The sequence below is a fragment of the Pecten maximus genome, chromosome 2 (genome assembly GCF_902652985.1).
Source record: "Pecten maximus chromosome 2, xPecMax1.1, whole genome shotgun sequence".
In the NCBI taxonomy this organism is placed as follows: Eukaryota; Metazoa; Mollusca; class Bivalvia; order Pectinida; family Pectinidae; genus Pecten; species Pecten maximus.
In genome coordinates this window covers 35718094-35732915 of record NC_047016.1, presented here as the reverse complement: position 1 = coordinate 35732915, position 14822 = coordinate 35718094, and the positions used below count along the sequence as shown (strand labels likewise).

At 35.5% G+C, this 14822-nt stretch overlaps 1 protein-coding gene across 2 annotated transcripts; it reads right to left on the bottom strand.

The window, feature by feature from the left end:
• Positions 1-1932: 1932 nt before the first annotated feature.
• Positions 1933-12894, bottom strand: LOC117321908. Of its 2 annotated transcripts, none has more exons than XM_033876534.1 (6): positions 12775-12894; positions 11755-12156; positions 4998-5411; positions 3875-3958; positions 2814-2987; positions 1933-2426 (listed from the first exon to the last, which is right to left on the bottom strand). In XM_033876534.1, the coding sequence occupies exons 1-6, from the start codon at positions 12830-12832 to the stop codon at positions 2332-2334; spliced, it is 1227 nt and encodes a 408-aa protein (XP_033732425.1). In that variant the 5' UTR covers positions 12833-12894; the 3' UTR covers positions 1933-2331. The 2 variants fall into 2 exon arrangements, with proteins under 2 accessions (XP_033732425.1, XP_033732426.1); XM_033876535.1 differs by having other exon boundaries at positions 2823-2987.
• Between the last annotated feature and the right edge of the window lie 1928 nt (positions 12895-14822).

Sequence of the window (14822 nt, the reverse complement as noted above, 5' to 3'; positions counted from 1 at the left end):
GTTACACAAGGGTCACGATATCTTTGTCCACGGAACAGGCCCGTGTAAGATTCTGTTATTTTCTACTATGTAGAGGTTATATACATTTTTTAGAAAAGTAGATGGGGCTGACGTATTGGTATCAAATAGTCATGAGTATGTGCTTATAATGTAAGCCTATACAATGTTTTTCCTGTATTCGCCTTTTTTTCTGGAGATGCTTATGAACGTATACAATTCTTCTGGCCTAATGACTTTCAACGTGTTCTTTTTTTTCTACCTTTATCCTGTCGATATTACTTTTTGTGATGCTGTATAAATCAATTTTACCTGTTTATTCGCCTTTGTGATATTTTTTTTTGGTCTATCTGATAAACAGATACACACACTTTCATGGCGATTATTACAACCCTACGAGGGCCGAATGTATGGATAATAATATATGCAATGGTTTTCCACTTAAAACACCTCTTTAAGTTTAGCTTTAAATTAAAGCGATGTTTAAATTTAAATGTCCTTTTGAATTTTGTTATTTTTGATTTGGAAAAAAATAAATCGTTTTCAAACAAAATGTACTTCTGTATAATTGTGTTACATAATTAACCAGGAGATATAATTGTATACATGTTAATCCGGTTATTTGTAATAGTACTGTGTAATGGTCGCCTGGAGGAAAACGTACTGTCTGAAGTGCACGTGGGTGTGTTACACACAACCCTACAACACAACCATTAGTCAACATCACGACTATTTCCCGGTCGGGTGTCCGATGGCGTTCAGTTCATACAGAACACACATATACCAAACAGACAGAATGTTATGGTATAACAACAAAATGGCAACGGTGAAGGTAAAATGAGAACGACTTCTGACACCAACTGCGGCTTGCAGACAAATGACAAGATTGGAAAATTTGGTATCCTTTTCTTTCTGTCTATTACTTCCTTTGATACCTGATTATTGTTTTCTTCGTTCGGTGTTATCTTGATAGTTTTTATGTCATGTAATCTCTTGTTTTAAACAACCCTTTTCTTCATAATGTCTCCCGTGATGTGGAAAAGATCACTTGAATGAATCATTTTCGATATTTCACTGGTAAAGAATGTAGAAAAACCCCATTTAAAAAACCGCCCCAATCAATAACATTTTCGCCGTCAAAGCCGTCCAATTCTGCGATGCAGCACTTCGTAAGACGCTCTCGTCGTTACCTACATACTTTTGCTATTTTTTATATTATAAAACGTTATTTCTTTATTCATTTACAAATATTCGACAGGAAAACATTCCATCCCTCTTTTCTGTGGAGTATAGTAGCTAATACACTGCTCATTTAATGTTGAATTATAAATATTGTTTAGCAATTTCGTTCGTACCTCACTCAAGACTTTGTTCGTATGACATTATAAGAGCCTAATATCCCCTGGTAATATATGTATGCGAATGACAAGCGTTTTAGAGTAGCAAATATTTAACAGCCTTTCCACAAAAGAAGCTATGCTGGTTGACCTTGGTAGCATTTCTTTCCGCAATACTGCGATCACTAATACTGTGTTTTTGAAACGACTAAGTCACGGCGATAGTAAAAGTGACTAGGATCATTTTATCTTTATATCTTTATCGTTTTCTTTGGCTTAATGCATAAATACATAACGATCTCCACATTCAACCACAACTTGTCAGTAATACTTCTTCTTTATCGTATCTGCAATAAAAATAACTGGGAAGCGCATTTTGTTAGTTTTCTTTTTTATATTGAACGTATCGAGAATGTCTGACCCAGCTGTTCGGACAGGATCAATCAATCTTGGTGCTCAGTAGTTGACAGAGACAAAGTTAATCCTTATACAGTCCATTTGTTACCTTTGTTACTAATCCTATTATACTTTACACAATAGAAGATTCTTTTCTCTAGATTGCCGCTTAGATTTAGCTGACAAACTCCAACAATACACGTTTTGTTTGCGCATTGTAATATTTTAATCATACAAGATATATAAATGATTACAGATTGTCATTATGATCTTGGGATTGTTACATTGAACCACTTATAATACAACACATAGTAACTTGTAACATTCTCATTCATCTCCCAGCCAGTCATAAAACCGTCTAACGCTCTGCCCCTTTTCTGTCGATAAACTCGCCTTTTTATTCAACAGAATTTACCCGTACTTCTTATTCTTTCATATTGTTATTCCTTATCCATCCTTTCAAAATTGTATCTGTTCTTTCATTCATTTCAACGCATCACCAGATAACCGCAACCTGCCATTTTTCTGAACCGTTATCAAATTCATCATTTCACGAGTTCCTCAAACTGTCACTCATGTCCCGAAGCCTTATTGCATGTCCTTAATTCACCCCCTCGACCTGCTCCGTTTTTTTCCCCTTGTTACGACCTTTTTTTCCCTTACGCTTGCGTTGTCTGTTTCCATTGGAGCCTCCCCCTGAATGACAAATTGGTGTTTAACAATTTTGAGTCACATTTAAGCAAGGACAATGGAGCATTGTTACCACATCTTATGATTATAACCTGTGAGTAAAAAGACTTTAGTATCTGTTGGTAATATCGAGTAGAAAAGTATGTGCAAACAAAACTATACTCAAAAAATGTGTTGCCAAACGGAAAATCTCATATTACCATGATAAATAAATTATCACATGAACCCCCTAACCTTCATCAGACACAAAATGTTGTGTTTAACAAAGACATTCTTCCATTAAGCTAGACTACGCTAGACTGCATGAAAAATCTCACCCAGGTTAACAAAAAATAAAATAAAAAGAAGAATAAAACCGTTAAGCAGCTCATCATAAAACAAAATGATAATTGCCTGTCTTACCGTCCGATGCTTTTCTCTTCTTGCATGGTTTCTCACGCAAAGTCCACGGACTACAGCCGTCTTTAGTTTGCTTGGTTCTGGCCAGGGTAACGTTGTGCACCCGGAATCCTTGCTTATCCCAACAGTAATCCCGGATCGGCTTACCCCCTTTCTTGTACTTACAATCTATGGAATAAACATAGATAAACTAAAACCGGTATTTTTTTTATGTATGCCAGTATATACATATATATGGATCAATACTTTTTAAGTGTCACACAATATAAACATGTGAAAACATTTCTGAATCATATAATTCATATTAAATACATATACACACATAAAAACCATATGTTACCTATCCAAAGATGATTTATAAATATTCTACATAAGTAAGACAATTATTTTGCACTATGAAATATTTAAAATTCTATAAAACGCGCCGTATTGTTTTAAACGTATGATATAGCTGTAATAAACTACAGATGAGAAAATAATCTATTAAAAACATTGCAATCTTTTATATCAATAAAAACGCTCTCCTTACTTTTCGTCTATTACTTTACTCCTAAGAAATTGCATTTCTATGCTTGAAGGGAGATAAATCTCATAATATCTCCTCTTTTTCTTATTTCTGTTATATGTGAAAAATAAAAATGTATCCTTAGTGACAAGCATTCTCTACGTGTTTCACTCGTTTTACATGTGGGAGCACTGGCTTGAATATAATTCATATTTTTATCAACTAATCAAATGCTTCTTTTATAGAGTCGATATACCAAGATGGCTGCGTCCATGTGTCCGCATTCTTTTTTATCTGTCACCTTGTTAAACAAACCAAAGAACATATAAAAGAAAATTTATGATTAGATTGATTTTCTGTAGCCATTTTCTACGGAACAAATCAGATTACTGGATTTGGTTCATGGATAATTAATAAATACATCTTGAGCAAGTGTCCCCCACATGATCGGATGGAGCTATGTGAGGATAGATCACGTGGGTACCGACGATACCTTGGTAACAGAACTTCAAGTTTGTAATAGCAGAATCGAAGGGATGTATATACTCACTGACACACTTGGCGTCCCTCTGGTTGTCCCTAAACACCTTTCTGCATACGTCATCTCTACTTGGATTCTCTCCCCTTTTCACAACTATTACAGTGTAAGAGAAATAAATCACCGACTGATAGCTAATTGCCATCTGATTAAAAATATTCAACTCATCCCTATAAATATATCAGGTAGGTTATAATTATCATAATACATTTTTTTACACATCTTTATGGCTGACTTCGAGCGTCTTCGTAACCATGATCTAGGCTTATTATTGCAGAAGCGAACGCACTTTAGTTACATGTAATGCACATGCGTAGAGAAATAGGAAGCTACGATACACATATCTAATCGATCTAGTTGATGATAGCTGCCGAAAAGAAACAGACTTACAAAATTTGGGAATCGTGTTATGATTTGTTGATTGAAAGATTGTATAATCATGATGCACTTTGCTACTACTGCTTCTCAGCTTCACATAAGCAATGTCAAGGTCAGATTTCTACATAAAGTCAACCCCCGGGTATTATTTCATTAGTAGTTATACTTTGTAAATTCGGTTTGATATACTGTAAACGTACATATTTTAGCGGTAATTTTATTTTAGCGCTTTTCGCGCTGGAAGCCTTGCGCTAAATTATGATTGCGCTAATTACTTTTTGTACGTTTTATTTCTATAGAAAGTTCTGTGGATGCGCTAATTCATCATTGCGCTAACTGACTAAAATCTGCAAATGCGCTAAAATTTGATTGCGCTAAAATAAGTACGTTTACAGTATGCATTTTCAAACAAGTGGAGTAAACTTTTAAGTTGTATACAACTTTATTATAAAGTATGTGGAAGTTCTGGATAAGGGCTTTAAATAAATACCACTTATAAAGTCAGTGTTTCAAAGATAAAATTCGAAATCTGAAGAAATGCATTTCTGTTGCTCGAAATATAGGAAATAATTGAGAAGTAAAATAATGAGTATAAGGCACCAACTTATCAATGTACTCATCTATAACACTAGGATGATTCTTAGAGTGGAGAAGAGATTATTTAATTTTATGTTGATGGTACTTATTGATTTGTCTATATACAGTACGAACACGATAAAACACATGGAAGCATGCGTGAGTCTTTAGCGATACTCACATATAAAACAGATAACAAACCCAGCACCACCAACACGATTGTCGTCGTCGTTGTTGTAGCCACCAAACGTCTTCAGACTAAGAACCACTGTTTGTGCATCTGGAAAAACATGCACTTTTGGGGATTCGTTGTTGCGAAACTCGACGGTTTTGCCGTCGGACACAGCGCGGAGAGTTTCAAATTCCGGTCGGATATCCAAGAAGACGACAGACAGCGCTAACTTGGTGAATCCCTCTCGAACTCCAAGAAGGTGAGGATAGAAGGTTTTGTTACATTCCGTTCCATCGTCAGGGGTAAGTTGTGCATGAGACAGATAAGGCCAGGCTTCATGGCTCCGAACAACGCCCTGGCGTGAGACATCGTTAGTTATGTCGATGACGAAATCCTTTGTTCCATCGCACATCTTATGAACCACTGTAAGATGTTTGAGATGAAGAAGATTTAAACAGCATTTATATTTTGTCATTAGGTAATAACAAAGTCATACTAAGTTAGAAGTATACTGTATCTGTTCTATAATCAAAAACACGATACAAAATGATGGCAATCATGTACATGTAGCTAATGTGATGTTGGTTATACTGTACATGTAACTAGTATGATGTTGGTTATACTGTACATGTAACCAGTGTGATGTTGGTTATACTGTACATGTAACCAGTGTGATGTTGGTTATACTGCACATGTAACCAGTGTGATGTTGGTTATACTGCACATGTAACTAGTGTGATGTTGGTTATACTGTACATGTAACTAGTGTGATGTTGGTTATTCTGTACATGTAACAAGTGTGATGTTGGTTATACTGTACATATAACCAGTGTGATGTTGGTTATACTGTACATGTAACAAGTGTGATGTTGGTTATACTGTACATGTAACCAGTGTGATGTTGGTTATACTGTACATGTAGCTAGTGTGATGTCGGTTATACTGTACATGTAACCAGTGTGATGTTGGTTATACTGTACATTAACCAGTGTGATGTTGGTTATACTGTACATGTAACAAGTGTGATGTTGGTTATACTGTACATGTAACGAGTATGATGTTGGTTATACTGTACATGTAACAAGTGTGATGTTGGTTATACTGTACATGTAACTAGTGTGATGTTGGTTATACTGTATATGTAACAAGTGTGATGTTGGTTATACTGTACATGTAACTAGTGTGATGTTGGTTATACTGTACATGTAACCAGTGTGATGTTGGTTATACTGTACATGTAACGAGTATGATGTTGGTTATACTGTACATATAACCAGTGTGATGTTGGTTATACTGTACATGTAACTAGTGTGATGTTGGTTATACTGTACATGTAACTAGTGTGATGTTGGTTATTCTGTACATGTAACAAGTGTGATGTTGGTTATACTGTACATATAACCAGTGTGATGTTGGTTATACTGTACATGTAACAAGTGTGATGTTGGTTATACTGTACATGTAACCAGTGTGATGTTGGTTATACTGTACATGTAGCTAGTGTGATGTCGGTTATACTGTACATGTAACCAGTGTGATGTTGGTTATACTGTACATGTAACCAGTGTGATGTTGGTTATACTGTACATGTAACAAGTGTGATGTTGGTTATACTGTACATGTAACGAGTATGATGTTGGTTATACTGTACATGTAACAAGTGTGATGTTGGTTATACTGTACATGTAACTAGTGTGATGTTGGTTATACTGTATATGTAACAAGTGTGATGTTGGTTATACTGTACATGTAACTAGTGTGATGTTGGTTATACTGTACATGTAACCAGTGTGATGTTGGTTATACTGTACATGTAACTAGTGTGATGTTGGTTATACTGTACATGTAACTAGTGTGATGTTGGTTATACTGTACGTGTAACTAGTGTGATGTTGGTTATACTGTACAGTGTAACTAGTGTGATGTTGGTTATACTGTACATGTAACTAGTGTGATGTTGGTTATACTGTACATGTAACTAGTGTGATGTTGGTTATACTGTACGTGTAACTAGTGTGATGTTGGTTATACTGTACATGTAACTAGTGTGATGTTGGTTATACTGTACATGTAACTAGTGTGATGTTGGTTATACTGTACATGTAACTAGTGTGATGTTGGTTATACTGTACATGTAACTAGTGTGATGTTGGTTATACTGTACATGTAACTAGTGTGATGTTGGTTATACTGTACATGTAACTAGTGTGATGTTGGTTATACTGTACATGTAACTAGTGTGATGTTGGTTATACTGTACATGTAACTAGTGTGATGTTGGTTATACTGTACATGTAACTAGTGTGATGTTGGTTATACTGTACATGTAACTAACTGTGATGTTGGTTATACTGTACATGTAACTAGTGTGATGTTGGTTATACTGTACATGTAACCTAGTGTGATGTTGGTTATACTGTACATGTAACAAGTGTGATGTTGGTTATACTGTACATGTAGCTAGTGTGATGTCGGTTATACTGTACATGTAACCAGTGTGATGTTGGTTATACTGTACATTAACCAGTGTGATGTTGGTTATACTGTACATGTAACAAGTGTGATGTTGGTTATACTGTACATGTAACGAGTATGATGTTGGTTATACTGTACATGTAACAAGTGTGATGTTGGTTATACTGTACATGTAACTAGTGTGATGTTGGTTATACTGTACATGTAACAAGTGTGATGTTGGTTATACTGTACATGTAACTAGTGTGATGTTGGTTATACTGTACATGTAACCAGTGTGATGTTGGTTATACTGTACATGTAACTAGTGTGATGTTGGTTATACTGTACATGTAACTAGTGTGATGTTGGTTATACTGTACATGTAACACGTGTTGGTTATACTGTAGCATGTACTACGTGATGTTGGTTATACTGTACATGTAACAAGTGTGATGTTGGTTATACTGTACATGTAACTAGTGTGATGTTGGTTATACTGTACATGTAACCAGTGTGATGTTGGTTATACTGTACATGTAACTAGTGTGATGTTGGTTATACTGTACATGTAACTAACGTGATGTTGGTTATACTGTACATGTAACAAGTGTGATGTTGGTTATACTGTACATGTAACCAGTGTGATGTTGGTTATACTGTACATGTAACCAGTGTGATGTTGGTTATATTGTACATGTAACCAGTGTGATGTTTGTTATACTGTACATGTAATCAGTGTGATGTTGGTTATACTGTACATGTAACCAGTGTGATGTTGGTTATACTGTACATGTAACCAGTGTGATGTTGGTTATACTGTACATGTAACTAGTGTGATGTTGGTTATACTGTACATGTAACTAGTGTGATGTTGGTTATACTGTACATGTAACCAGTGTGATGTTGGTTATACTGTACATGTAACCAGTGTGATGTTGGTTATACTGTACATGTAACCAGTGTGATGTTGGTTATACTGTACATGTAACCAGTGTGATGTTGGTTATACTGTACATGTAACTAGTGTGATGTTGGTTATACTGTACATGTAACAAGTGTGATGTTGGTTATACTGTACATGTAACAAGTGTGATGTTGGTTATACTGTACATGTAACTAACGTGATGTTGGTTATACTGTACATGTAACAAGTGTGATGTTGGTTATACTGTACATGTAACAAGTGTGATGTTGGTTATACTGTACATGTAACTAGTGTGATGTTAGTTATACTGTACATGTAACTAACGTGATGCTGGTTATACTGTACATGTAACAAGTGTGATGTTGGTTATACTGTACATGTAACTAGTGTGATGTTATTTATACTGTACATGTAACTAACGTGATGCTGGTTATACTGTACATGTAACAAGTGTGATGTTGGTTATACTGTACATGTAACCAGTGTGATGTTGGTTATACTGTACATGTAACTAACGTGATGCTGGTTATACTGTACATGTAACAAGTGTGATGTTGGTTATACTGTGCATTAACCAGTGTGATGTTGGTTATACTGTACATGTAACAAGTGTGATGTTGGTTATACTGTACGTGTAACTAGTGTGATGTTGGTTATACTGTACATGTAACCAGTGTGATGTTGGTTATACTGTACATTAAACAGTGTGATGTTGGTTATACTGTACATTAACCAGTGTGATGTTGGTTATACTGTACATGTAACCAGTGTGATGTTGGTTATACTGTTCATGTAACTAGTGTGATGTTGGTTATACTGTACATGTAACTAGTGTGATGTTGGTTATACTGTACATGTAACAAGTGTGATGTTGGTTATACTGTACATGTAGCTAGTGTGATGTCGGTTATACTGTACATGTAACAAGTGTGATGCTGGTTATACTGTACATGTAACTAGTGTGGTGTTGGTTATACTGTACATGTAACTAACGTGATGTCGGTTATACTGTACATGTAACTAACGTAGCTTGTGTGATGTCGGTTATACTGTACATGTAACCAGTATGATGTTGGTTATACTGTACGTGTAACTAGTGTGATGTTGGTTATACTGTACGTGTAACTAGTGTGATGTTGGTTATACTGTACATGTAACTAGTGTGATGTTGGTTATACTGTACGTGTAACTAGTGTGATGTTGGTTATACTGTACGTGTAACTAGTGTGATGTTGGTTATACTGTACATTAACCAGTGTGATGTTGGTTATACTGTACATGTAACTAGTGTGATGTTGGTTATACTGTACATGTAACTAACGTGATGTTGGTTATACTGTACATGTAACTAACGTGATGTTGGTTATACTGTACATGTAACCAGTGTGATGTTGGTTATACTGTACATGTAACTAACGTGATGTTGGTTATACTGTACATGTAACCAGTGTGATGTTGGTTATACTGTACGTGTAACTAGTGTGATGTTGGTTATACTGTACATGTAACTAGTGTGATGCTGGTTATACTGTACATGTAACTAACGTGATGTTGGTTATACTGTACGTGTAACTAGTATGATGTTGGTTATACTGTACGTGTAACTAGTGTGATGTTGGTTATACTGTACATGTAACTAGTGTGATGTTGGTTATACTGTACATGTAACTAACGTGATGTTGGTAATACTGTACATGTAACTAGTATGATGTTGGTTATACTGTACATGTAGCTAGTGTGATGTCGGTTATACTGTACATGTGACCAGTATGATGTTGGTTATACTGTACGTGTAACTAGTGTGATGTTGGTTATACTGTACATGTAACTAGTGTGATGTTGGTTATACTGTACGTGTAACTAGTGTGATGTTGGTTATACTGTACGTGTAACTAGTGTGATGTTGGTTATACTGTACATTAACCAGTGTGATGTTGGTTATACTGTACATGTAACTAGTGTGATGTTGGTTATACTGTACATGTAACTAACGTGATGTTGGTTATACTGTACATGTAACTAACGTGATGTTGGTTATACTGTACATGTAACCAGTGTGATGTTGGTTATACTGTACATGTAACTAACGTGATGTTGGTTATACTGTACATGTAACCAGTGTGATGTTGGTTATACTGTACGTGTAACTAGTGTGATGTTGGTTATACTGTACATGTAACTAGTGTGATGCTGGTTATACTGTACATGTAACTAACGTGATGTTGGTTATACTGTACGTGTAACTAGTATGATGTTGGTTATACTGTACGTGTAACTAGTGTGATGTTGGTTATACTGTACATTTAACTAGTGTGATGTTTGTTATACTGTACATGTAACTAGTGTGATGTTGGTTATACTGTACGTGTAACTAGTGTGATGTTGGTTATACTGTACATGTAACTGATGTTGTTTTGGTAGTAAAGGTGTTTGATTGATGATGAATGTATAATGAAAGGATAAATAAAGCAACTTCAACTTCAGGATTTAATCAATTACTTAAATGTGAAATACAATAGTTAAGTTGAGGGTACATAATGACCTCCATAAATTACTCTTATGTACACAATGTTGAAATGACGTCTTTTTTTTTTATACGAGACCTAATATCGTGTGTGTCCTTACCGAACAGCTATAGCGTGGGCATATATTCTATTCCCGCAGTCTATATCTCACAGTTGTGAGATACATCTGATGGTTTGCATTACCAATGGTATTTCGTGCCGTTTCTGTTTCCGTTAATCTCCTTTCACGCAAATTGACAAGTTCACTGAACTGAATTTGACGTCGCGACGTTACACGTGAACGTCAGGATCTCGGTGTTGAGACGTATAACTAACCGATTTACAGTCAATTTGTGAAGTCATTTTGTGAGTAGAGACCTGTTATTGGGTGCTGACGCCAAGGGCATTGCGAGGTCCCGTCTCCTATCAACATGGGATAGCCGTGGTATATATGTAAAAACAATTTTTAATTTCAAATACATTGGCCATCATGCGTCTTGGTGATAGTCAGTAATTGACACGAGATTTTGAATATCTAATGGCCTTTGGGGTATTAGGCTAGGATTCACAAAATCCCCTTACTTATTATACGACTATATATATCCAATACACATAATTTTACAATTAAAGAAGGTGCGTGTCTTTATCCTTTCATTATAGCTCACGAGTTCGGCTAATGCATTTTTAAAACATATTTCTAAAATTAATTGAACCTGGGTCATAACACAAATCATATATACATTGTATGTAGTTTTGAATTGATTTTATTTCCAATCATGTTTGTTTGCATACATGTACGTGCAACGAAAAACACATTTTTTATATAATTATGTTTTCAAAAAAGGCTGTTATGTTCCATTAAATGTTAAGCCAACCTTACTTGTATTCTTGACGCATTGCCAGCTCCTTACATGTACAGCATTTACACATTTTCCAGAACAGTTTTCGTCGCCGTCCAAGTGCCTGATCATCATAGGAACCTTGGGGTATGCAACCGTGCACATGTTATTCCAGTAGCACGCGCTGGTTTCTTGCATAATTTGTGGCGTTAGCCCAGTACAGCTACCTGTCTCGGACGTGTGTAGCCCCTGAACCACAGGGTTGTATATGGAGAAGCCGGACTGACAGGAGAGTTTGGCAAATGAGCATTTCCGTTCTCCATTCTCGCAGCCAGGGTTTCCACGACATATGCCACTTCTTGGAAAGCTTGTACCCCGTCGGGACTTTTGTCTACTTCTTTCCCTATTTCCACATAGTGTCAGGCCGGTTATAGACTGATATCCTTACACAACCACAAGGAATAAGGTTTGTTAGAGAAAACATGTCAAGATTCCAAATGGAAACTTCAATATATCTAGAATTATGACGAAGGACGATCGTTTTACGTGTGATAACAATGTAGTTTTGTTAAATTTTTCTAGTGATCCTACAAATTGCGTCGAGCTGCATGGTCACATCAACGCAATTTGTAACACATTTTCAAATGTCATTATAAGTAATAAATAAGTATATTTTAAAAAAGAATTAGGTTGCCAGTTTATCCGATAAAAACATTTTGATTTGTTTTTATTACAAATTGCGTGGTGATACCAACATCATTTATTAGTGTGATTTGTAACACATTAAAACCAGCAAGCATTCAATTATTAACTAAAATGCTATTTTTGTTTATGACATTTTACATTGTTTCCTACAGCACTCACTAGAGGAAAACAGTTAGAAAGTATTAAAAACGTAGAAAAATATGATAGTACATATATACAGAACAAATGTGTGATTAGACTACTGTAACTACATATCACCCTAAACGCATTGGCGCTACAAGCCATACTGACGCTAAATTCATTTCGATCTTATGATTGGTATAACATTGAATAATCTGCTACATGTAAATACTTACCTAGAATGTTGAAAACGATCAGAACCACTATATATGCTGTAACATAGCTAGAATCCATTTTGCCGACGAAGCCTCCTTGCCAGATCTAAATTAAGAGGGCCGCTGTTTATGTTTTTGGTATATGGAATCCTGGTAGCACGCCCAATCTAAACACCACCGGTCTAATGTGTAACAGTTTTATAGTTTTCTTGGCAGTTTTCAATGGTAGTTTACATATTAGAATTATCTCACTCGATATCACTCTATCGTACTTACCTGATAAGGATACAGATGTATTAACGTAAATTGATGATGTATTCGTAGACATTTTTGTTTCCTTTTTTTTTCTTTCTTTTAGCAGTTCGTTTGTATTTGACCTCACTTGTCCTACTTACCAGTTTGACATCAATTTAAACAGATCCTTGTTATGCTAATCTTTTTCAGATCCTTTGCCTTCATCGGGTAACGTATATCCTAAATAAAGTCATGATGTTTGCACATGAAAAGTTTATTCGTAAACTTGAGAAGATATACATTAGAACCTGTGATAAATGCAACCTCTTTATAACAAAAACCTGTCTACAATCGCTTACTGTTTCCACTATGAAAATGTGTATCCGCCCTCATTCACGTACCTTTGGAAGTGTTTATAAATACAGAAAAAACATTAATGCATTACTGTATATCAGCATATTATCTTAACGAATGACATCACGCTATAATTTACCCGATTAAGAATGTTAATATATTTACTCCTATCAATGGTATAGAATTCAAAGATCTGAAATATGTTAATAATTTGATTTTTTTATATATCAAAACTTTTCCTACAATGGCCAACTGTTTCCACCCTGACACATCATAGTATCTAACCTCCATATAAATAAAACCTGTCAATCAACACCATATTTTTCATTTTCCTTTGACTGGCCTTTATAGACAGGTAAAGACTGTATACAATAAGTAAATGTTTGTGTTTTGCACGTGATTATATGCAGCGAACACTGTTATGTTTATGGTCTTCCATACAAAACTCTCAACATCTACACATCTCTGGTTTCCCCCCATCTTTGAAGGGCATTAGACACACGCGTATGTTTAGAACTCATTAAAACAACGCATCTTTCAATGGTAAACATGCTACACTATTTTGTAGAGCATTTGAGAGCCAGTTGTAAGGCGAGTCATACCAGAATCTATGGTGGAGTATTTGTGCTATTTTGTCATTGGTTTTGCCATGAAAACATTTTTGAAAAATAACATATCTTTCTTCTTACTGCCAAGACACCGTGACCGTAAAGACATAAGTGCTCGAACAGGACCAACATGTATTTTTACCAAGTTAATTGTGTTCTATTTTTTTACCACAGAATAAATAATTGTAAATCTAGAGATGGCACTGATCTGTTATAACGACATATTAACATTAGAAATGTTGATTAATCACTCTGCCTCCTTGAAGTAAAGGTATAGATGCTTGTAATATGCCTTGCGTTTCTGCTGTTACCACGCCAGTTCTCGTTTTGAGAACATTACCTGGATATGACCTTGACTTGCACAGCGGACGTCGTTAAGTAGTAGCGCTTACTTTGTCAATGACCTTTCCGTACATCAATATTTTGCTCATATACCTACTTCCGTTTGATTAATCATGTTTTAGAATTCCGATTTAAATTAGCATGCCATTAATCCTTATTTTTGTCGTATTTTCACCTTATTTTTTGTTCAAGTACCAAACACATTTGGCGTCAATATGTTCAACTGTCACACTCAAACTATGTTTGGACTATAAACTGGTATATGGTAACAGCTCAATGCTTACAATGACGATTTTAATCTTGTTTCTTTTGAATAAGCATTATCTGAAACAGAAATGGCGTTTTAATTTGTCCCTTACAAAAGCATCGGGTGCATATCGTTTCAATTCATTTTTATTTTAGAAAATGACATTCATTCCCAGTTGATTCCCCAAGGGGGCTGTGACTGGTAGTCATTTGCTCTTCACTTACGACGCCATTAGATGCAGTCCTACACTGACCGAACCACAGTAAATTGTAGTATACAGTATC